At 43.5% G+C, this 24,602-nt stretch overlaps 1 protein-coding gene across 1 annotated transcript in view; it reads right to left on the bottom strand.

Annotated features, from left to right (window-relative positions):
• Positions 1–24,602, bottom strand: part of LOC118395053 (protein unc-13 homolog A-like) — a 90,294-nt gene that overhangs the window by 8,389 nt on the left and 57,303 nt on the right. Inside the window, exons 12-27 of the mRNA XM_052464278.1 lie at positions 22,516–22,559; positions 21,720–21,798; positions 17,631–17,700; positions 13,649–13,876; positions 11,335–11,476; positions 11,093–11,262; positions 10,800–10,915; positions 10,525–10,688; positions 4,846–4,999; positions 4,235–4,303; positions 3,618–3,707; positions 1,584–1,718; positions 1,392–1,519; positions 1,216–1,301; positions 988–1,114; positions 757–853 (exon numbers count right to left, since the gene is read on the bottom strand). Of these exons, the coding sequence (XP_052320238.1) occupies positions 757–853; positions 988–1,114; positions 1,216–1,301; positions 1,392–1,519; positions 1,584–1,718; positions 3,618–3,707; positions 4,235–4,303; positions 4,846–4,999; positions 10,525–10,688; positions 10,800–10,915; positions 11,093–11,262; positions 11,335–11,476; positions 13,649–13,876; positions 17,631–17,700; positions 21,720–21,798; positions 22,516–22,559 (1,899 nt within the window). The remainder of the gene's footprint in view (positions 1–756; positions 854–987; positions 1,115–1,215; positions 1,302–1,391; positions 1,520–1,583; positions 1,719–3,617; positions 3,708–4,234; positions 4,304–4,845; positions 5,000–10,524; positions 10,689–10,799; positions 10,916–11,092; positions 11,263–11,334; positions 11,477–13,648; positions 13,877–17,630; positions 17,701–21,719; positions 21,799–22,515; positions 22,560–24,602) is intronic.

Genomic DNA, 24,602 nt, shown 5'->3' with positions numbered 1-24,602 from the left:
GCTGGTTCCTCTCTCCACATGAATGGTGTGGTGATTAGGGATATGATGGGGGAGCAGAGCCCTCATTAACCCCCGGTCATTAGCGGGGCATTGAGCGGTGTCGTGAAGGGGAGGGTGGCGGTGAGCCTGGATTCCTGCTGACACAGGAAACAAGAAGATGCTGTGGGTGACAAACATTGGACCCCAAGGACCACAGGCGAATGAGGGGAGGGAACCTGCTCATCTCCGTCGACCCGCGTGCGAGTAAATGCGTACTCAGTGAGTGCTTGTTGGTTCCTTGAGGGCTGCAGTGTGTTAGGTCTCATGTCTGTGTGTTATTGGCCATATATTGATTGTGCGGAGCCTCTAACCTGCCTCTTCCTCTCTCCTGGACCACTAGGTGCTGAGTAAAGGGAAGTACAGATGGGAGTGTGGTGGGAAGGACAGGGGAGTCCTTTCTCTGTTGGGTGTTTACAACATTCACAGTGAAATCAGAGTACACCTACATCAGTAGGATCTTTAGTACCTTGGACTTTATTTGAATCAATCCATCACCGTTCATTTGTAAAGGTACTTACTTTGAAGAGTTTTAAATCATGTCAATGAATCTCAAATAAGTAATAAACCTACAGTATCAATGATCGAGAAATGACTACGCAGTTACAATGACAATGTATCGTCGGGACAAATGACAATAAAAGGCAAATAGAAGCCTGTAATACAAAACATAGCCAATTTATTTTTGATATCTCAGAGAGGAAACAGATGTGAATTTACCCCGTCCTTTGTGTCCCTCACTAGGGCACCGTGCAGGAAGTCTCTGGACACTTCCTCGTTCTCGTCCAACCACTGGATGACAAACGGCTCAAACCACCTATGAGATGGCAGAGAAAGGGTCCACAAAATCATCTCATTATGTGATAACAAGCCCCCAAAATATATATATTTTCATGGACTTTACGTTAAAAAAAAAAAAGAGCTGAATTAGATGAGATAAAAGACACTCACGCTGGATACTCAGGTACACGTTTCTGGAAGGTGGGCAGCTCTTTACAGTATTCATTGTAGAGCCACTTAACCTTGAAGTGCAGGTTCATGTAATCAGCACTCTTACATAGGCGGTTCTTCTCATGCTCTGGGAACCAGAGACAGGTTGGTAGCATTAGTTTAGGGACTTATTGATTGATAAAACACACATATGCACACTCGCAAACACACACACACACACACACATACCCTCCATGGCATATCTCATGTCTTGAGCAAACATGTTCCACATGACCTCAGCACTGATGATGCCCACGTTCAGTTCCTGAGGAAACCTACAGGGGGCAGAAGAACAGTGTTCAGAGAGGGGGAGAGGGAGGGAGAGCGATAGAGAGAGAGACAGAAGGAGAGAGAGACACACTCACTGGTTGAGACAGGGTGTGTAGGAGTTCTTGTCCTCTTCTATGATGGAGACGATGAGGGTGATGAGTTTGGACCAGAAATCCAAGTTCTTGATGCTGGGACCCTGCTCTTCTGGAATGTCAGCCTTAGCCTGGAGAGAGAGAGGGTCAGACACACACAGAAATGCATGCACACACATATTCAACCACACTTACAGGGTCTGTCTGGTACTCTCTGCCATAGAGTTCGTGGCAGTTGTTGAAGATGTATTCGTATGTGGAGTTGAGACAGGCTTTGACACAGTCCTTCACCACCTGACTGGCCCTGGGGGGGCTCTGCAGCTCCTGGACCTGATCACACAGTAAGTTCAAAGGTCAGTTAGCTTAGCATGCAGTGCATTCGGAAATTATTCAGACCCCCAGACTTTTTCTAAAATTGATGAAATTGTTTTTTCCCCCTCATCAATCTACACACAATATCCCATCATGACAAAGCAAAAACAGGTTTTTAGAAAAGTTGGCAAATTTGAAATATCACTTTTACACAAGTATTCAGACCCTTTACTCAGTACTTTGTTGAAGCAGCCTTGGCAGCGATTACAGCCCCGACTCTTCTTGGGTATGACGCGACAAGCTTGGCAGACCTGTATTTGGAGCTCTTCTCTGTAGATCCTCTGGAGCCGTGTCAGGTTGGATGGAGAGCGTCGCTGCACAGCTATTTTCAGGTATCTCCAGACGTTAGATCGGGTTCAAGTCCAGGCTCTGTCTGGGATACTCAAGGACATTCAGAAACTTGTCCCAAAGCCACTCCTGCATTGTCTTGGCTGTGTGCTTAGGGTCGTTGTCCTGTTGGAAGGTGAACCGTCACCCCAGTCTGAGGTTTTTAGAAAATGTTGGGCCTGAGCGCTCTGGAGCAAGTTCTCGTCAAGGATCTCTCTGTACTTTGCTCCGTTCATCTTTCCCTCGATCCTGACTAGTCTCCCAGTCCCTGCCACAGAAAAACATCCCCACAGCATGATACTACCACCATAATGCTTCACCGTAGGGATGGTATTGGCCAGGCAATGGTTTCCTCCAAATGTGACACTTGGCATTCTGGCCAAAGAGTTCAAACTTTGCTTTGTCAGACCAGAGAATTGTGTTTCTCATGTTCTAAGAGTCTTTTAGGTGCCTTTTGAAAAACTCCAAGCAGGCGGTCATGTGCCTTTTACTGAGGAGTGGCTTCAATCTGTTCACTCTACCATAAAAGGCCTGATTGGTAGAGTGCTGCAGTGATGGTTGTCCTTCTGGAAGGTTCTTCCATCTCCACAGAGGAACTCTAGAGCTCTGTCAGAGTGACCATCGGGTTCTTGGTCACCTCCCTGACCAAGGACCTTCTACCTCGATTGCTCAGTTTGGCCGGGCGGCCAGCTCTAGGAGGAGTTCCAAACTTTTACCATTCCATGGAGGCCACTGTGTTCTTGAGGACCGTCAATGCTGTAGAAATGTTTTGGTTCCCTTCCCCGGATCTGTGCCTCGACAAAATCCTCTCTCCGAGCTCTAAGGACGATTCCTTTGACCTCATGGCTTGGTTTTTGCTCTGACATGCACTGTCAACTGTGGGACCTTATATAGATAGGTTTGTGCCTTTCCAAATCATGTCCAATCAATTGAATTTACCACAGGTGGACTCCAATCAAGTTGTAGAATCATCTCAAGGATGATCAATCGAAACAGGATGCACCTGAGCTCAATTTCAAGTCTCATAGCAAAGGGTCTGAATACTTCTGTAAATTAGGAACATTTTTATTTTTTTATTTTTTATACTTTATATTTGCAACATTTTCTAAAAACCTATTTTCGCTTTGTCATTATGGGGTACTGTGTAGATTTATGAGGATTTTTTATTTATTTAATACATTTTAGACTAAGGCTATAACGAAACAAAATGTAGAAAAATGCACTGTATATGGCTCATACACCTTAACTGGTGCTAAATGTTGCCTAACCCTCAAGCGCTAGCCTGATCAAACCCTCCTGACCACTGCGCTCTGGTTTTGTTTTACTGAATCCGTGTAGTGAAACAGAATGTAAGCTCAGGAGACCAGGGTGGTCTTCAGTGGCTACTCAAGAGCTAGCTTAGCAAGTAAGTCTATTTATGAATACACATAATATATTGCTTCTTTCCTGAAATAAAATGTTGGCCGGCAAAGGCCAGCTCTAGGACTTGAGGAAACAGAGATGAAGAAGAAGATGAAGAGTTTTGTTCACCTTCATTCTGAAGAAGGTGATGCTGGTCAGCAGGTCTACAGTGGACTTGAGGTCCTGCAGCCTCTCAGGGCTACTAGCTGGGAAGTTATTCTACAAACACAAACATATACTTGAAAACAGCGTAGAAACACACAAACACTGTAACGAACAGAGATATGTTCTTGAAAAACAGGATCAGATATCACAAGACTGGTAGAATAAACATGGCTTTGTTGAAGGCCTATCTAACTTAGAAAGTCATGTTTATATTGATAGAATAGACTACTATAAAATTATACTATCTCCTCCATCATGCCCTTCAACTTTTGGTCAAATAAAAGTAAAATATAAATATAATAATGTCAACTGCAAGAAAATGACATCTAACAGCCTGTATACAGTGTCTTACAGATGGAACTGGAAGTAAAAAATCTAATTACACAAAATATTAAAAGAAAAAAAACTAAAATAGAAAATGCCTATAATGGAATAGAGGACTAATCTAAAACAGTGACTTTCAAACATAACAATATAAACCAGTGTTTGTGCAAAGTAAAACACTTCTAAAAGTCTCTCAAAACAATTAACACACTTAAAAAAGGAAAATAGAAAACAGCGAAAGAAAAAGTTGATATTACCCTGTACATGGAAAGGTCAATCCTCAGAGAGTTGTGGAGCTGGTCTAGAAGTTTTACAAACCTGTCCTTCTACCCACACAGGGCACACACACACAGGACAAGATAAAAAAAAGGAGAAGAAATTGTAACATCATCTCAGCTGACAGTATCTGTGTGTATATTTTGCTTATGTCAACCCAGGACAGGATCTAGCTTAGTTTGGTGAATCTGATTGGGCAGTTGGGGGGGATGTAGGTTGGGCAACTGTTTGAAAATGGGGGTTGGAGGCTGTATTAGGGCTGAGGGCCCTCAGGACAATGTTCCGGTTTTGAAACTACTTTCCTTTTAACTGTACCTGCACAGTTCAACATGTCATGACGTGTCATCTCTATCATATCATTTCATCTCTAAGAAGGCATTTCCATTCATAATTAATCAACACAGTTCATACGATTTTGAATGAAATAGCTTTAATAAAATGTCAACCTAAAACAATAATGGTTGGTTTCCAGGACAGATTGAGTGTAGTCCTGGACTAAAGAGAATCTCCATTGAAATAGCTTTTAGGTCCAAGACTAGGCTTAATCTATGCCTGGGAAACCGCCCCTAAAAGTACACACTAATGAACTCACTCCAAAGTTGGATGCGGCGAAGCGGTCTGATGCCGAGACGTTATTGGTGGACTGGGTGGTGTGAGCATAGTAGGCATTGATGTTGGCCAGAAGGGTACTCATCACCGCGGGTACACCAGGGCACATGTACTTAGACGACAGGCATGCAAAATGGCTGTGGACACACAATTTAATAATTATATTCATATTAACTGGGATTTTTAGGTATGAAACATATTGTCGTTTGTCTGTCCAGTGTAGGTTGTAGCCCACAGTAGTCTCAAGTGTGTTGTATTCTGTATTGTTACATGTTATCACAGTCAAAAACAGAATGTCTGGGTTGACACACTGGTAGATGGTACATAATACTTGTTCTCTCCTTAATGTAAGGTTAAAACCAGAGACATATATTTATTTAAGGGATAATCAACCAGGCGTTCTATGGAACATATTTTGCTAGAAATGTGTTCATTTGCAGGTAGAAATGTGTTCCAACATCCACTGAAGTAGCTCTGGAAATAATGCACGCTCTAGAATGTCGTTCTAACCAATCAGAAAGGAGTATTCAACAATGCCATGCTATAATTAAGTAATAATGCCCCTCGACGCTGGTGTTTGGAGCTCAGTGCGAATGTTGCCTGTAATCCATGGCTTCTGGTTGGGGTATATACGTACAGCCACTGTGGGGACGACGTCCTCGACGCACTTATTGATAAAGCCAGTGACCGATGTGGTGTACTCCTCAATGCCATCGGAAGAATCCAGGAACAGGAATCTGCTTCATCTGACCACTTCTTTACAGACCGAGTCACTGGTGCTTCCTCCTTTAGTTTTTGCTTGTAAGCAGGAATCAGGAGGATAGAATTGTGGTCGGATTTACCAAATGGAGGGCGAGGGAGAGCTTTGTACGAGTCTCTGTGTGTGGAGTACAGGTGATTTAGATTTTTTTCTCCCTCTGGTTGCACATTTAACAAATGCACATTTAACAAAAAATTAGGTAGAACTGTTTAAAGTTTCCATGCATTAAAGTCTCCGGACACTGGGAGCCCCGCCTCTAGGTGAGTGGTTTCCTGTTTGCTTATTTCCTTATACAGCTGACTGAGTGCGGTCTTAGTTTCAGCATCCGTCTGTGGTGGTAAATAAGCTGAAAACTCTCTAGGCAAATAGTGCGGTCTGCATTTTATCACAAGATACTCTACTTCAGGCGAGCAAAATCTAGAGACTTCCTTAGATTTCGTGCACCAGCTGTTTACAAATATGCACAGACTGCCCCCCCCCCCCCGTGCTGTTCTATCTTGCCAGTGCAGCGTATATCCCGCAAGCTGTCACCATGTCATAATTCAGCCACGATTCCATGAAACTGATTTATTGTCTAATGATTGCACGTTGGCGAGTAATATTGACGGTAACGGCAGCTTTCCCACTCGCCTTCTGTGGATCCTTACGAGGCACCCCACTCTGTGTCCTCTGTACCTGTGTCTCTTCCTCTTGCAAATAACTGGGATGTTGGCCGTGTCGGGTGTTCGGAGAATGTCCTGTGCGTCCTGCTTGTTGAAGAAAAAAATCTTAGTCTAATCCGAGGTGAGTGATCACTGTCCTGATATCCAGAGGCTATTTTTGGCCATAAGATACGGTGGCAGAAACATTATATACAAAATAAGTTACAAATAACGTGAAAAAAACACATAATAGCAAAATTGGTTGGGAACCTGTAAAACTGCTGATGCTAATGTATAAATAAATGGATGTACCAGTTACTAGAACCATTCAACGCTGGTCTGACTAATCGGAATCCACACTTCAAGATCATTTTGATGGCAGCATTCGCGCAAAACTAAAAGCGCGAACCACCGCATTTAACCATGGAAAGAGGTCTGGGAATATGGCTGTGTAGTTATTCCCTCTGCAAGGCGATCAAACAATCTAAATTCCGATACAGGGACAAAGAAGAGTCGCAATTCAATGGCTCAGACACGAGATGTATGTGGCAGGGTCTACAGGAAATCACGGACTACAAAAAGAAAACCAGCCACGTCACGGACACCAGCGTCTTGCTTCCAGACAAACTAAACACCTTCTTTGCCCGCTTTGAGGATAACACAGTGCCACTATTGCAGCCCGCTAACAAGGACTGCACCCCCCTCCTCTCCTCTGTGGCCAGCATGAGTAAAACATTTAAACATTTGAACCCTCGCAAGGCTGCAGGCCCAGACGGCATCCCTAGCCGCATCCTCAGAGCATGCGCAGACTAGCTGTGTTTACGGACATATTCAATCATTTCCTATCCCAGTATGTTGTCCCCACATGCTTCAAGATGGCCACCATTGCTCCTGTACCCAAGAAAGCAAAGACAGCTGAACTAAATGCCTACTGCCCAGTAGCACTCACTTCTGTCGTCATGAAGTGCTTTGAGAGACAAGTCAAGGATCATATCCCCTCCACCTTACCGGCCACCCTAGACCCCCTTCAGTTTGCATATCGCCCCAACAGGTCCACAGACGACACAATCGCCATCACACTGCCCTGTCCCATCTGGAATAACTATGTAAGAATGCTGTTAATTGACTACATCTCAACATTCAACACCCTAGTACCCTCCAAGCTCATCGTCAAGCTGGAGGCCTCGGATCTCAACCCCGCCCTGTGCAATTGGGTCCTGGACTTTGACGGGCCACCCCCAGGTGGTGAAAATAGGAAACAACATCTCTACATTGCTGGCCCCACAAGGGTGCATGCTCAGCCCCCTCCTGTACTCCCTGTTCACCCATGACTGCGTGGCCATGCACACCTCCAACTCAATTATCACGTTTGCAGACAACACAACAGTAGTGGGCTTGATTACCAACAACGACAAGACAAGCTACAGGGAGGAGGTGAGGGCACTCGGGGTGTGGTGTCAGGAAAACAACCTCTCACTCAACGTCAACAAAACAAAGAAGATGATCGTGGACGTCAGGAAAAAGCAGAGGGAATCACCCCCCTATCCACATCGAAGGGACTGCAGTGGAGAAGGTGGAAAGTTAAGTTCCTCGGCGTACACATCACAGACAAACTGAAATGGTCCACCCACACAGACAGTGTGGTGAAGACGGCATAACAGCAACTCTTCAAACTCAGGAGGCTGAAGAAATTTGTCTTGTCACCCAAAACCAAAATTTGTCTTGTCACCCAAGAGAGCTGCGTTCCCTTTCATTTCTAAAGACAAAGGAATTGTCCGGTTGGAATATTATTGAAGATTTATGATAAAAACATCCTAAAGATTGATTCTATACATCGTTTGACATGTTTTTACGAACTGTAATATAACTTTTTTGACTTTTTGTCTGAACTAAGTGCTCGCCCATTGTACATTTGGATTACTGTACTAAACACGCAAACAAAAAGGGGGTATTTGAACATAAATTATACTTTATTGAACAAAACAAACATTTATTGTGGAACTGGGATTCCTGGGAGTGCATTCTGATAAAGATCATCAGTGGTAAGTTAATACTTATAATGCTATTTCTGAGTTTTGTGACACATCTCCTTGGTTGGAAAATGGCTGTATGTTTTTCTGTGGCTAGGAGCTATCCTGACATAATCGCAAGGTCTGCTTTCGCTGTAAAGCCTTTTTGAAATAAGACACTGTGGCTGGATTAAGGAGAAGTTTATCTTTAAAATGGTGTATAATACTTGTATGTTTGAGGAATTTTAATTATGAGATTTCTGTTTTGAATTTGGCGCCCTGCAATTTCACTGGCTGTTGGCGACGCTAGCGTCCCACATATCCCAGAGAAGTTAACGCACGGGACGACACCCATAATCATCTGTGCTATCCACAATGGCACAAAAGCCAAAACACACAGCACAGGTACTCACACGAACATCGTAACAATAAACTGACAGGACACTGGTAAACCAAGGACACACAACTACCACACAAGCTACTCCCTGTTCACACCTCTACCATCCAGAAGGCGAGGTCAGTAGAGATGCAACAAAGCTGTGACCGAGAGACTGAAAAACAGCTTCTCTCTCAAGCCCATCAAACCTCCAACTCAGAGAGACTGCTGCCTACATCGAGACCAAATCACTGGCCACTTTAATACATGGATCACTAGTCACTTTAAACAATGCCACTTCAAATAATGACACTTTAGTAATGTTTACACATCTTACATTACTCATATCACATGTATATACTATATTTTATACCATCTATTGCACCTTGCCCATGCCGCACAGCCATCACTCATCCATATATTTATATGTACATATTCTCATTCACCCCTTTAGACTTGTGTTTATTAGGTAGTTGTTGGGGAATTGTTAGATTATTTGTTAGCTATTATCGCACTGTCGGAACTAGAAGCAGAAGCATTCTACATTTTGCTTCACTCACATTAACATCTGGTCTGTGACCAATAAAATGTGATTTTAGTTCGATTTTCATAATAGCAAACTAGGATTGATGGGTTGGTTAACTAAACTAGTAAGTTTGTTTGGTTACCAAAGCAACTACAGTAGCTATCTAGTAAACTTGCCAGATACTTCAGTGGATGTTGAATACATTTATAGCGGCAAATGTATTAAATTATAGCAATGGTCTGAAAGGGATAATCTACTCGGGGTTCTCTGGAAAATAATGCAAAGCCATAGAGGGTCAGTTCCACTTTTATACAACTGGTTACCAACATATTCAAATAATAGTTTACATATTTCCAATAAAAACAGCATTTTTATGAATTTATTCATACTATTTCATCCTTCCACAAGATATAGTCCTGACACAAATTTAGGGTTGCTACCCAAGCCGGCTGGTCATTTGTTCAGTCTTTTTGTTCTGTATCTATAACCCAGTCGTTCGTTCTAAATGTTCCATTGCCATACTGGCTGACAACGTTCTTATCCCATGCTTGCTAGTTAGCCAACTACGACTAATGTCACATCAAACAGTGCCGCCAGAATAACAGCAAAGTATCTGCAGTTGCATTTGTTTCAACTTTTTTCCAGTGACATTTATTTGGATACATCCATAACTAATGCTGCACGATTTCACCTGGATATAGAAAATATACTCTATCTTTAGGACATTGTTGTTCAGAGGAGCTAGCCAACTAACACAATCACTTCAATCTGAAGCTGGAAAGACTGCAAACTAGCCGCACTTCGTTTTGTTTGACCTTTTTTCCAATTTACATTACTTTCTATATGTCAATACAAATGATGCCAGATGATTCATGATTTTGACTGTCTGAGAAACACTGCCTGCCTGTCTGTCTTGTCCCGATACGTTCATTACTAAGGGACAGCTGGAGATTTTATAAATATTAAAATTCAATGTTGCAAATGTCAGGAGAGACAGACAGCAAGGTTTATACAAATCTCTGCTGTTGAAAACTAAATGTTAGTCTAAGAAAAATGTGAGATAATGTCTAGATGTTTTTATAGTGGAGATCAAACTTATACATTGCCTGGCTGGGTTGATGAGACAGTGGATTGCACAGTCAGATGGAACAGAGTAAATAGGCATTTTAACATCATAGATTTAGCAGGTGGTAACTTGTGGAATAGACACGGGCTGGAATGCGGTTTTAACCAATCAGCGTTCAGGATTAGAACCACCCATTGTATAAATGTATTTATGTATAGCAAAGTCTCTGGTTAATACCAATTTCCAAACTCTCTGTATGTGTTTTGTATGGTGATGGTACTGACGTCATAGCCTGGTAGATGGACTCCACTCCGTAACGCATGGCGAACTCATCCACGATCTCCTGAGGAGTCTCCTCGAAGTACACCTTCCACGCGTCGTCTCCTTTAGCATCAGGGATCTTCACCACACCACTGTTCTGCTCCTCTGTAGTGTACTGGAACAGGTGCTTCACACACAGCGGGGAAAAGCTGTTAGAGGTGTGTGTGTGTGGGGGGGGGGGGGGGGTAGAGAGAGTGTGTGTGGTAGGTAAGGTAAGTTGAGGTATGGTAGGTCTTACTTCATGTAGGCAGGTGTACTGGACATGGTAGGGAGCCACAGTCTCCTCTCCTTTGATCTCTACACTGATGTGCATCCGGATGGCTCCAGACACAGCAGACTTGTCTGTTCTCTTGTCTGTCAGAGGACACCAACACACTCGCATCAAGACATTCTATTGGGTTGACTTCTAATGCCCTCTTCTCTTCTGATCATTCTCTCCTTCTTCATCTGTCCATTTCCTTCATCTCTCTCTCTCTCCTCTCCCACCCATCTCTTTCCCCAAAACTCCCTCTCTCCCCCTCCATCACTCACCCAGGTTGTACCATACGTCCATCTCGCCGCTGAGTGTGCGGACCTCGATGATGGTCTGACCCAGGAAGTCATCGGACTCCCGTTTGAACTTCTGCTTCACCCTGGACTTGATGTCATCGTCTTCGTCCCACACGCGTACCTTGATCCGGTCCGACGAGTTGTGGCATTCGCTACGAGATGAAGTCAGACTTAACCACACATAGCCACGCACAGACCGACAGACACACACTCGCTGTACTCACAAGTGGAAGTTCTCATCCCAGACAGGATTGAGGTTACCATAGATGGTCTTGGTCCTCTTCTTGGTCTTGCCCACTTGAACTGTGACATAGGGATCACTGGAGCCAGTCTTGTCCTTGGCCTGAAGGCCCTGTGCACACTGCACTGAGAGACGGACACAGTCACACCATTAGACTCTGGGCATACGTACAAATCAGCTGGGCTTGATAATCTGGACCCGCTATTTCTGAAACTATCTGCCGCCATTGTCGCAACCCCTATTACCAGCCTGTTCAACCTCTCTTTCATATCGTCTGAGATCCCCAAGGATTGAAAGCTGCCGCAGTCATCCCCCTCTTCAAAGGGGGAGACACCCTGACCCAAACTGCTATAGACCTATATCCATCCTGCCCTGCCTATCTAAGGTCTTCGAAAGCCAAGTCAACAAACAGGTCACTGACCATCTCGAATCCCACCGTACCTTCTCCGCTGTGCAATCTGGTTTCCGAGCCGGTCACGGGTGCACCTCAGCCACACTCAAGGTACTAAATGATATCATAACCGCCATCGATAAAAGACAGTACTGTGCAGCCGTCTTCATCGACCTCGCCAAGGCTTTCGACTCTGTCAATCACCAAATTCTTATCGGCAGACTCAACAGCCTCGGTTTTTCGGATGACTGCCTTGCCTGGTTCACCAATTACTTTGCAGACAGAGTTCAGTGTGTCAAATCGGAGGGCATGCTGTCCGGTCCTCTGGCAGTCTCTATGGGGGTGCCACAGGGTTCAATTCTCGGGCCGACTCTTTTCTCTGTATATATCAATGATGTTGCTCTTGCTGCGGGCGATTCCCTGATCCACCTCTACGCAGACGACACCATTCTATATACTTTCGGCCCGTCATTGGACACTGTGCTATCCAACCTCCAAACGAGCTTCAATGCCATACAGCACTCCTTCCGTGGCCTCCAACTGCTCTTAAACGCGAGTAAAACCAAATGCATGCTTTTCAACCGATCGCTGCCTGCACCCGCATGCCCGACTAGCATCACCACCCTGGATGGTTCCAACCTTGAATATGTGGACATCTATAAGTACCTAGGTGTCTGGCTAGACTGCAAACTCTCCTTCCAGACTCACATCAAACATCTCCAATCAAAAATCAAATCCAGAGTCGGCTTTCTATTCCGCAACAAAGCCTCCTTCACCCACGCTGCCAAGCTTACCCTAGTAAAACTGACTATCCTACCGATCCTCGACTTCGGCGATGTCATCTACAAAATGGCTTCCAACACTCTACTCAGCAAACTGGATGCAGTCTATCACAGTGCCATCCGTTTTGTCACTAAAGCACCTTATACCACCCACCACTGCGACTTGTATGCTCTAGTCGGCTGGCCCTCACTACATATTCGTCGCCAGACCCACTGGCTCCAGGTCATCTACAAGTCCATGCTAGGTAAAGCTCCGCCTTATCTCAGTTCACTGGTCACGATGGCAACACCCATCCGTAGCACGCGCTCCAGCAGGTGTATCTCACTGATCATCCCTAAAGCCAACACCTCATTTGGCCGCCTTTCGTTCCAGTACTCTGCTGCCTGTGACTGGAACGAATTGCAAAAATCGCTGAAGTTGGAGACTTTTATCTCCCTCACCAACTTCAAACATCAGCTATCCGAGCAGCTAACCGATCGCTGCAGCTGTACATAGTCTATTGGTAAATAGCTCACCCTTTTCACCTACCTCATTCCCATACTGTTTTTATACTGTTTTTATTTATTTACTTTTCTGCTCTTTTGCACACCAATATCTCTACCTGTACATGCCCATCTGATCATTTATCACCAGTGTTAATCTGCAAAATTGTATTATTCGCCTACCTCCTCATGCCTTTTGCACACATTGTATATAGACTGCCCATTTTTTTCTACTGTGTTATTGACTTGCTAAATTGTTTACTCCATGTGTAACTCTGTGTTGTCTGTTCACACTGCTATGCTTTATCTTGGCCAGGTCGCAGTTGCAAAATGAGAACTTGTTCTCAACTAGCCTACCTGGTTAAATAAAGGTGAAATAAAAAAATAAATAAAATAAAAATACACCACACAGAGTGTATGAGCTAATTGGTCGTTTCAGTGTCCTTACTTACACACCAAAAACACTTTGCATAAGAGCATATGCTAAAGAAAGTACTCAAATATAATTTATTCTCTGGTTGGCAAAGACAAGTCTACTGATGCACTGTTCCTACTGTCAGTCAGTAACCAACACCCTCATATTCTAAATTCCCAACACCTACCAAATATAATCTCAATCTCAATCCCAGTCCTTGTTTTACCAGTCATGCTGATCATGGCCGACCACTTGGACGTCCCATCGAGCATGCTCTGTTTGATCTGCTTCATCTGAGTGCCGTGCGTCGCCTTGATGACACTAAACACTTCCTGGATGAGCTCGAAGATTTCTGGTTTGTTCCTCTCTCGGATCTTCATCCTGTCCTTTAAAACCATGATGATGTTCTGGGTTCGGTCCTCCGCTCCATGCTTAGAACTCTTCTCCGCTGCCCCTGGGAGACGAGAGAGAGGGAGAATAGGGGTTAGCATATAGGAAAAGAGCTGGAAGAAAGGAGAGGATAAAGAGAGAAGAGAGAGAGGTAATAAGAAAAAGGGCATGAAGGAGGGAGAAAGACAAGGAGAAGAGAAAGATGGAGGGGGAAAAAATGAGGGAGAGAGAAAAGGGTATAGATCAATTCCCCCCCACTGCCACTGTGGCCCTTCATGATGAGTTCAGATTTTTTTGTGGCCCCCAGCCCAATCAAAGTTGCCCATCCCTGGTATAGATGGAGAATAGGAGATGGAGTGAGAAAAGAGGCAGTGAGAATCATTTGGGTAAACCATCAGAGTAAAGGCTCCTGAGGAATAGTGGGGAGAGGGGACAAGTGAGTAATAGGAGATAAAAGAGACAGTAAATCAGTAGCGAAAATCTCATTTTGGGGAATGTGAATTAGAGAAGTAATAAGGATGGAGGGAGTGATAAGGAGAGAAACAGAAGGGATAACAGCACATTACACAGGAGATACATTGAAAAGGAAGAGGGGAGGAGAAAGAGGAGAGTAATGGGTGTGTATGTCTCTCTGTATGTAGAGAGTGTAAGGAGAAAATATAGTGTGTGTAATGTACAAATACAAGATACACTAGTTCTACATAAAGTACCAGTCCAAAGTTTGGACACACCTACTCATTCAAGGGTCTTTCTTTATTTAGACTATTTTCTACATTGTAGAATAATAGTGAAAACATTAAAACTATGAAATAACACATATGGAATCATCTAGTAACCCAAAAGGTGTTAAACAATTCAAAATATATTTTATATTTGAGATTCTTCAAAGTAGCCACCCTTTGCCTTGATGACAGCTTTGCACACTCTTGGCATTCTCTCAACCAGGTTCATGAGGAATGCTTTTCCAACAGTCTTGAAGGAGTTCCAACATATGCTGAGCACTTGTTGGCTGCTTTTCCTTCACTCTACGGTCCAACTCATTCCAAAACATCTCAATTGGGTTGAGATCGGGTGATTGTGGAGGCCAGGTCATCTGATGCAGCCCTCCATCACTCTCTTTCTTGGTCAAATAGTCCTTACACAGTCTGGAGGTGTGTTGGGTCATGGTCCTGTTGAAAAACAAATGATAGTCCCACTAAGCGCAAACCAGATGGGATGGCGTATTGCTGCAGAATGCTGTGGTAGTCATGCTGGTTAAGTGTGCCTTGAATTCTAAATAAAACACAGACAGTGTCGCCAGTAAAGCACCCCACACCATCACACCTCATCCTCCATACTTCACGGTGGGAACAACACACATGCGGAGATTATCTGTTCATCTACTCTGCATCTCACAAAGACCAGGCGGTTGGGACCAAACATCACAAATTGGGACTCAACAGACCAAAGGACAGATTTCCACCAGTCTAATGTCCATTGCTCGTGTTTCCTGGCCCAAGCAAGTCTCTTCTTCTTATTGGTGTCCTTTGGTGGTGGTTTCTTTGCAGCAATTCAACCCTGAAGGCCTAATTCATGCAGTCTCCTCTGAACAGTTGATGTTGAGATGTGTCTGATACTTGAACTCTGAAGCATTTATTTGGGCTGCAATTTCTGAGGCTGGTAACTCTAATGAACTTATCCTTTACAGCAGAGGTAACTCTGGGTTTTGCTTTCCTGTGGGGGTCCTCATGAGAGCCAGTTTCATCATAGCGCTTGATGGTTTTTGCGACTGCACTCAAAGAAACTATCACAGTTCTTGACATTTTCCGGATTGACTGACCTTCATGTCTTAAAGTAATGATGGACTATCTTTCTCTTTGCTTACTTGAGCTGTTCTTGCCATAATATGGACTTTGTCTTTTACCAAATCGGGCTATCTTCTGAAATAAAAAAATAAAAAAATAAAAATAAAAATAAATAAAATAAAATTTAAAAAATACCAACCCTACCTTATCACAACACAACTGATTTGCTCAAACGCAATAACCTCTAGGGAAGGGGGCAGCATTCGTAATTTTGGATGAAAAGCATCCTCAAATTAAACCACCTACTCGGGTCCAGAAGATATGATATGCATATAACTGGTAGATTTCGATAGAAAACACTCTAAAGTTTCCAAAACTGTTAAAATAGTGTCTGTGTATATCAGAACTGATTTGGCAAGAGGAAACCTGAGAAAAATCCATTCAGGAAGATTTTTTTGTTTTTGTTTTGTAGTTTTCTATTCAATGCCATGGTCCTTCTGTAGCTCAGTTGGTAGAGCATGGCGCTTGTAACGCCAGGGTAGTGGGTTCGATCCCCGGGACCACCCATACGTAGAATGTATGCACACATGACTGTAAGTCGCTTTGGATAAAAGCGTCTGCTAAATGGCATATATTATTATTATTATTATATTATTACAGTATCCATTCACTTCGGACTCAATTTGCAGTTCCTATGCCTTCCACTAGATGTCAACAGTCTTTAGAAATTGTTTCAGGTTTGTATTCTTATAAATGAGGAAGTAAGACCTGTCTGAATGAGTGGACCCTGACATGTCACAGAGCTTTTTCATGCGCAATCCTGAGAGTGCATTTCTTGTTTACCTTTTATATTGACAACGTTATTGTCCGGTTGAAATATTATAGATCATTTAGGCTAAAAACAATCTGAGGATTGAATATAAACATCGTTTGACATGTTTCTATGAACTTTACGGATACAATTTGGAGTTTTGACTGCATTTGAGCCTGTGGATTACTGAAGAAAACGTGCGAACAAAAAGGAGGTTTTTGGATATAAAGAGACGTTATCGAACAAAAGGAACATTTATTGAGTAAATGAATGTCTTCTGAGTGCCACCATATGAAGATCATCAAAGGTCAGGGATTCATTTTATCTCTATTTCTGAGTTTTGTAACACTTCTGCTTGGCTGGTTACTGTTTGTAATAATTTGTCAACTAGGCTATGTTTTGGGCTAGGTATGTTCTGGGCTGGGTATGCTTTTGCTGAAAAGCATTTTATAAATCTGACACAGTGGTTGGATTAACATTTACAGTTCATCATTTAAACCTATTGTAAAATATGTTTTGTTTTCAGAATTTTTACAAATGAGCATTTCTGTATTTGACCATTTGGAACAGCCTCTGCAATCTCACTTGTTGGGATGGGACATACCCTAGGGGGTTAAGAAATACTTACAATTCCACAAATTAACAAGGCCACCTGTATTCCTTGAAATGGGGTTTCAGGTGACTACATCATGAAGCTGGTTGAGAGAATGCCAAGGGTGTGCAAAGGGAGTTTGTTCCAGCAAAGGGGGCAGAGCTTTGAACAGTTTTATAAAATAAATGTTCATTTATTTAACACTCAGTGGTTACTACATGATTCCACAGGTGTTATTTCATAATTTTGATGTGTCCTTGTTTTACAATGTAGAAAATGTAAAAATAAAGAAAAACCCTGGAATGAGTTGCCGTGTGTCCAGACTTGACTGGTAATGTAGTCAAATGGTTTGTTGCGGTTGCTCACATAGACATGGTTAGCCGATGTTAATGGAAGTGTAGCGAAATGCTTGTGCATGTGAACGTGTGTGTGCACATATGAACACCTTACTCTGCAGGCAGTCGGCATTGAGAAGGTCCTGGCACAGGCATTTGAGCCCAGCCAACAGCGAGTTGCAGTAATCAAGACGGGAGATGACAGGTGCCTGGATTAGGACCTGCGCCGGTTCCTGTGTGAGGCAGGGTCTCTGCGGATGTTGTAGGGCATGAACCTACAGGAAGATGGGGGACACCGCCTTGATGTTTCTTGATGACTCTTCTGCAGAAGGGATGTCCAGGAGAGGGGGAGAGGTTCTTAGCGCTCTGGGAGGAGGACACAAAGGCAGAGTCAAGAGTGGCAGAGGGAGGAATATGGTATTAATTATACATGCACCTCCCCGGGAGGAAGAGGAGCTGCCAAAAACCTTGTTGATTGCATTTCAGCAGTAAAAAAGTGTGGTGATCATGTTCTTTCCACACTGTTATGTTGCCAGACATGAAAATTGCCACCTGGGGGATAATAATAAGGTTGATTGAAATGAGAAATTAAACTGAATGGATATTTTTTTAGCTCTGCTGAGACAAGCTGATAGGAGTGACCATGTGAGGTTATGACAGAGCCAAGTGACTGTGGTGATCCCAGCGAGATTAAGAGAGGGCCTAGAACAGAGCCCTGGGGGACAGAGTGGTGAGAGCGCGTGGTGAGGAGACAGGCCACGCCACCTGGTAGGAGCGACCTGTCAGGTAGGACGCAATAGCGTGGGCTTTCGCCGGAGATGCCCAACTCGGAGAGGGTGGAGAGGAGTATAAATGATGGTTCACAGTTGAAGGCAGCCGATAGGTCTAGAAGGATGAAATCTCAGAGGAAAAAGAGTTAGGTCATTAGCAGTGCGGAGCTGCTCCTCGATACAGAGAAGACTTTCCTCTAGATGTTGGGACATTTCTGCATGGAATGACTAGTCTTGAAACCTGAGTGAGGTTGGGCACTAATCAAGAAGGTCATTCTGAGAGAGATAGCGGTCCAATTCATCCCAAGGATGGGGCACGTCAAGAGTTTTGAGAGAAAAGAGAGAAGGGATACTGGTCAAACCATTTCTGACATCGGAGGGACGAGTGTAGGTTTTTTCAGAAGGGGTGCAACCTCACTCTAAAGTTCATCTTTAAACCTATGTAAAATATGTTTTGTTTTCTGAATTTTTATAATGCATTTCTGTATTTGAATTTGGAGCTCTGCAATCTCACTGGATGTTGGCCAGATTTGCCCGTACCAACAACCCAGATGGGACATACCCTAGAGAGGTTAAGAAATAAAACTCTCTTCTCGCGTCACAAATGAACTTTTAACAAGGCACACCTGTTCATCAAATCATCCAGGTGACTACATCATGAAGCTGGTTCAAGAGAATGCCAAGGGTTGCACCCCTTCTGAAAAAACCACAGGGTGGCTCCCTGAAGAATGTCAAAACTACAGACCAGTAAATGTTCATTTATTTAAAACTTTATTGCGTGCCGTCCATGCCAGCTCCACAGGTGTTATTTCAGAATGATTCTTGTTATCCAAATGTCAGGTTTCAAGACTAGTCAAAAATAAAGAAAAACCCTGGAATGAGTTCGTGTGTCCAGACTTGACTGGTAATGTATGTCAAATATTTGTTGTTGTTGTTGCTCACATAGACATGGTTAGCCGATGTTAATCTCGAAATGCTCCTGCATGTGTTCGTGTGTGTGCACATATGTGTTCCTTACTCTGCAGGCAGTCGGCATTGAGAAGGTCCTGGCATCGCTCTCATCCTCTAGATACTGTGAACCATCAGACATTTGACCCCGCACTCGAGCACCTCATACCAGGTGGCGGGCGAGAATCTGTCTCCTCACCAGCAGCCCCTCACCACTGGTGCCCCAGGTGCTCTGTTCTAGGCCCTCTCCTATTCTCGCTATACACCAAGTCGCTTGGGGCTGGTCATAACCTCACATGGTCCTCCTATCATTGCTATGTACACATTACTCTTCTGCAGAAGGGATCTGAGACCAGGTGAGCGAAAAATCTCTGCATGTCTGGCAGACATATCAGAGGGATGAATATGGTATTCACCACCTCAAGCTGAACCTCAGCAAGGCAGGAGCTCCAAAAACCTTGGTTGTTTAATAAATCAATTCCATTTCAGCCAGTAAAAAGTGTTGACAACTCCATTGTTCTCCTCCCAGAGTGTTATGTTCCTTGGCAGGTGATCCTTGCCCCTGGGGATGATAATAATAAAGTTGATTGAAATGACAATTAAACTGAATGGATATTTTTTAGCTCTGCTGAGACACGCTGAGGTCATAAGTTGTGTGACCCACCAGGTCCTCATTGCCAAGGTGCTGCAGGCCATCGTCTTGGTGATCCCAGCCTTGGCTGAGCATTCTGAGAGGCCATTAGACTGGGGGGTAGAGACTCATCCAGAAAGGGAGGGAGGGAGAGAGAGTATAAATGATACATTCAATTTGAGCCTTGACCCTACATGACCAAAAGTATGTGAAAATCTCATTCCAAAAACATGGTCATTATTATGGAGCTGCTCCAGCCTCGACTCTTCTGGGAAGACTTTCCTCTAGATGTTGGGACATTTCTGCATGGACTTTCTTCCATTCATTCACAAGAGCATCAGTGAGGTTGGGCACTAATGTTGGGTGATTAGGCCTCCCTTGCAGTCAGCGTTCCAATTCATCCCAAAGGTGTTCGATGGGGTTGAGGTCAAGGCTCTGTGCAGGCCAGTCAAGTTCATCAACACCGATCTCGACAAACCATTTCTGTATGGACCTCGCTTTGTGCTGAAACAGGAAAGGGCGTTGCCCAAACTGTTGAAACAAAGTTGGAAGCACAGAATTGTCTAGAATGTCATTGTATGCTGTAGCGTTAAGATTTTACTCACTGGAACTAAGGGGCCTAGCCCGTACCATGAAAAACACGCCCAGACCATTATTCCTCCCCCACCAAACTTTACTGTTGGCATTATGCATTCGGGCAGATAGCGTTCTCCTGGCAGCCGCCAAACCCAGATTCGTCGGCCGGACTGCCAGATGGTGAAGCGTGATTCATCAATCCAGAGAACGTGTTTCCACCGCTCCAGAGTCCAATGGCGGCAAGCTTTACACCACTCCAACCAACGCTTGGCATTGCACATGATGACCTTAGGCTTGTGTGCTTCTGCTCGGCCATGGAAATCTATTTCATGAAGCTCCTGACGAACAGCTCTTGTGCTGACGTTGCTTCCTGAGGCAGTTTGGAACCCAGTGTTGCAACCGAGGACATATGATTTTTACACGCTATGCGCTTCAGCACTTGGCGGTCCCATTCTGTGAGTTTGTGTGGCCTACCACGTCGTGGCTGAGCCGTTGTTGCTCCTAGACGTTTCAACTTCACAATAACATGACTTATAGTTGACTGGTGCAACTCTAGCAGGGAAGAAATTTGACAAACTGACTTGTTTGAAAGGTGGTATCCTATGATGGTGCCACTTTAAAAGTCACTGAGCTCTTCAGTAAGGCCATTTTACTGCAAATGTTTGACTATGGAGATTGCATGGCGGTGTGCCCGATTTTATACACCTGTCAGCAACGGGTGTGGCTGAAATAACCAAATCCACTCAGTAGAAGGGGTGTCCACCTACTTTTGTATATATAGTGTAAATAAAGTATGGCTATTATGTTTACAAGGGTTTTTGAGTGGTACTATATATGTGTTTGTACAGGTACTCACCATGGCCTGTAACTGCATGATAGAAGTAGAGAGGCAAGGGAAGGGGGAGAGGGAACATATGTTAGCAAACAAACACCATATCAGAATTGTATATGGCATATTGATTTATACTCATGTCTCATTGAGTGGCATGTGATAATGTTGATATACAATGTATAAGAAAGGGGAAGGAGGCAGAGGGTGTGTATGTAAATGAATGTGTGTGTGCCTGTTTTGTCTGTGTGTTAAACAGCTTTTAGTTTTTAATATATTCTGCCCTCATCCTCCTTTTACGTACGTAGGCATCTTATTCGCTGCCTGACAGCTATATGACTCAGGTGGAGGATGCCACAGTTAGAGTCATGGCTATAGACTTCCTGTCACACTATCCACTGCAAAATGGTAATCCCTCATTTTGTGCCATGGTTTCACAATTTCCCAGGACACAAGACTGGCTAAAGAGTGAGCGGGTGTGATGTCTGTGGGAGGGAGCTAGGTCCCCAGAGTACTGCAGAGGAAACGGAACAGACAGAAAGGCCAATAATGGCAGTAATGATTCCAAAAGGGGGAGGGGGTGGCATGTGCCAAGGTAAAGTTGCTGTGGTGTGTGTGTGTGGTCTCTTACGAGGTCTCTGACCAGGGTGGGGCCTTTCTTCTTGCGTAGGTCAGGCATGCTGTCGATGCTGTACAGAACCTCTCCTACCCTGAGCAGGTAAAACAACCTTACTGTTATACACCAGCCAACAAATATACTGTATACCTCTCAGACCTATATCCGCTTCTACGGATAAGTTTAGACTATTTTGTTGAAGTGAAATGATGATGTCAAGGTGCTCCAGATGTTTTTTTTTATTGCTATTTTCTTTTAAAACTGGACAATAATGTATGACTAATCTAATAATTATTCTATTCTATACATGAAGCTCTTGGGAGGGTGGTCACTTCCTGGCCATACTCATTTGAACAGTGAAACCAAGGTGACCAAGGAGTCCCAAATGTATATATGCAATAAATACTCCACCTGAATGAATGAGCAGCCAGATGTGTATTTGGCTAACTGAGCGTGCATATATTGGGCTGGTTACTTTCAATGCAGCTGCGGTCACACTCTAAAATAAGGTCTGCCATTTACAAATGAGCTGCCAGTCCACATAGGGCAAATCAGTCAATACACACTGGACTGGAGCCAGTGGATGAAACTATCCTCTATTTTAAGAGGAAAATCTGAAAATGTACACTTTACAGTATTACATATTCACAGTAGTGGCAATCATTTATTTATTGATCATTGTACTACACTAATTAGTATAGCATTTACTGTAAGTATGTAAATCTCATTGTGGTAACTGCACTGAGCTGCCGTGGTAGAGTGGTAGTTACTGTATGTGATATTTTGTTGTGAGCAGTGATGGGTAACTCACCCTCCTTTACCAAACCACAAGGAATTGGATGTCTCTCCTCGTGCCTGGAGAAAGAGGGGGAAGAGGGAGAGAGAAAAAAGACCGGGAGGAGGGAGGGAGGGAGGGAGGGGGAGGGAAAGGGACCGGGAGGGAGGGAGGGGGAGGGAGGGGAGGGAGGGAAGAGTAGGAGTTATATCTGGGAGATTAAAATCAGTTATATCTGGGAGATTTAAAATCTATTTCCTCCATATGCAGAGCATGTCCAGAGTGCACCAGAGGACAGCATTTAGCTGGTAAATTAGACTTTTTTTTGTGGGGGAAGATGCCCCCGAGCCCCCTAACAGGGAAATCAAGACCATCTTGACCACTGATGACTACCTCCGACAACATTCTTAAAGCTGCACTATCTATTCATCTTCCTCTCTCAATGTCTTTTCCTTCTTTCTCTCTCCCTCCCACCCATTCCAGCTCTTTCCTGTCATAGAGCTAAATTAGACCTAATAAACTGAAATCACTTCTATAGAGATCTTCTACTAAAGAACCCATTCAGAACTCAGAACTCCAGGTGAGTGAACTATCTGTCCATGACATAAAATGATCAATCAACCACAAAGGAGGAAAGAAAACCAGCCTTTCTTTGTTCCTCAAGGCCTGGAATTGAGCAGCTCTGCCATAGATCTATATGTGTTATTAAAGCGACAGTCTATGATTCTGGAAACCCCCCCAGCTATATTCTTCAAGGATCAATGGCTATATATCACTAATTCAAAAGTCAAAACACTGATTTACCAGTTCCAGACTGTAGCATTAACTGAACAGACCGTCACAGCCATCAAATGTACTTTTATCTCGCGCCAGCTACGGCCCCTGTCACACATTCAGACTCCCATCCTCCAGCTCAGGGTCAGAGAATAACCATAGAGAAAGAGAGAGTTGTTACTCATTCAACCTTGGGATTCTGCCTCCCTCATCCTAACTCTGTTTGTCTGGTTTTAATGAAAGACAGATTGAATCTGCTCAGGCCCTTCTTAAACCCATAGATTAAGAAAAAATATAATTAATAAATACTGAAAGGAAAATTAATTCCAACTGCATGCTGCTTAAAAACATAAACAGGTATAAAAAAGTAAAATGTTATTGATTGATTTTGCAAGCGTTCACCACAAAAGGTATTGATGGAAAGGTTTCTTGACAATTTCACCTGACTGTAGTTAACGCCTACGAGCTTGGAGATTGTTGAGAGATTGTTACAGTTATAAAATCATAATAATGAATGTGCAGAGTATTCAAACCATGAAATTCAAACAAATGAAACATTGTACAAGACAATACAGCATAGTTGTTATGAAGTAAAATTGAAGATTGAAGTGAAAATGTGTGCACCGCAGGGCATTAACGAAAAATGTTTGGCCAACAAGTCCACCATTCTCTTGAGCAACCAATCATTGTACCTACCTGTCAATCTGCTCCAATCATGGCCGACCAGAGTGCATGTGATTATCGCTATGGCAATGACATGAAACTGGAAAGAAAACAAAGTAGTGGGACAAACGAAAAAGGGGGGGAATCAAAGTGACAAAACCCACATAACATCAAAACAAGTGTTTATTCATTCAATTAAAACAGAATGATTAGCAAAATTATGTGAATAGATGTGAGCAAACTGATAAATCAATCAAACTAAAAGTTCTAATCAAATGTTTTAGCAGTTCCGTGAAACAGATAGTTATTTTCCATACTAAGGGAAAATGTGCACAACCATCTATAGAAATGTATTTTCAGATCATTTAAAATATTGATTGTATGCTGCGAAACACATTAGGTCTGTCTAAATGTACTTTCAAAATACTCTCGGGAACCCATTCACTCTAGCTTTTGGAGTAAATAATGCATATCACATTCATTTTTCAAAGCTGTGCAGAAAGTACTTAGAGACTTTTAGAATATTTCTGCTACTGTCCCCTCTCTTCTTCTCCACACCTGAATGAAGCACTTTGGATGGGACTGGGGTTGGAAACAAGGCTGGTAGGAGTGGGTTGGTAGACTAGATAGGGCCGGGGATGAATTTAGGGCTGGCGTGTTAGGCAAGGGTTAGGGGATGGGGCTGG

The sequence above is a fragment of the Oncorhynchus keta genome, chromosome 15 (genome assembly GCF_023373465.1).
Source record: "Oncorhynchus keta strain PuntledgeMale-10-30-2019 chromosome 15, Oket_V2, whole genome shotgun sequence".
NCBI lineage: Eukaryota > Metazoa > Chordata > Actinopteri > Salmoniformes > Salmonidae > Oncorhynchus > Oncorhynchus keta.
The sequence above is the reverse complement of the archived record's forward strand: the minus strand, read 5'-3'. Positions and strand labels throughout refer to the sequence as shown.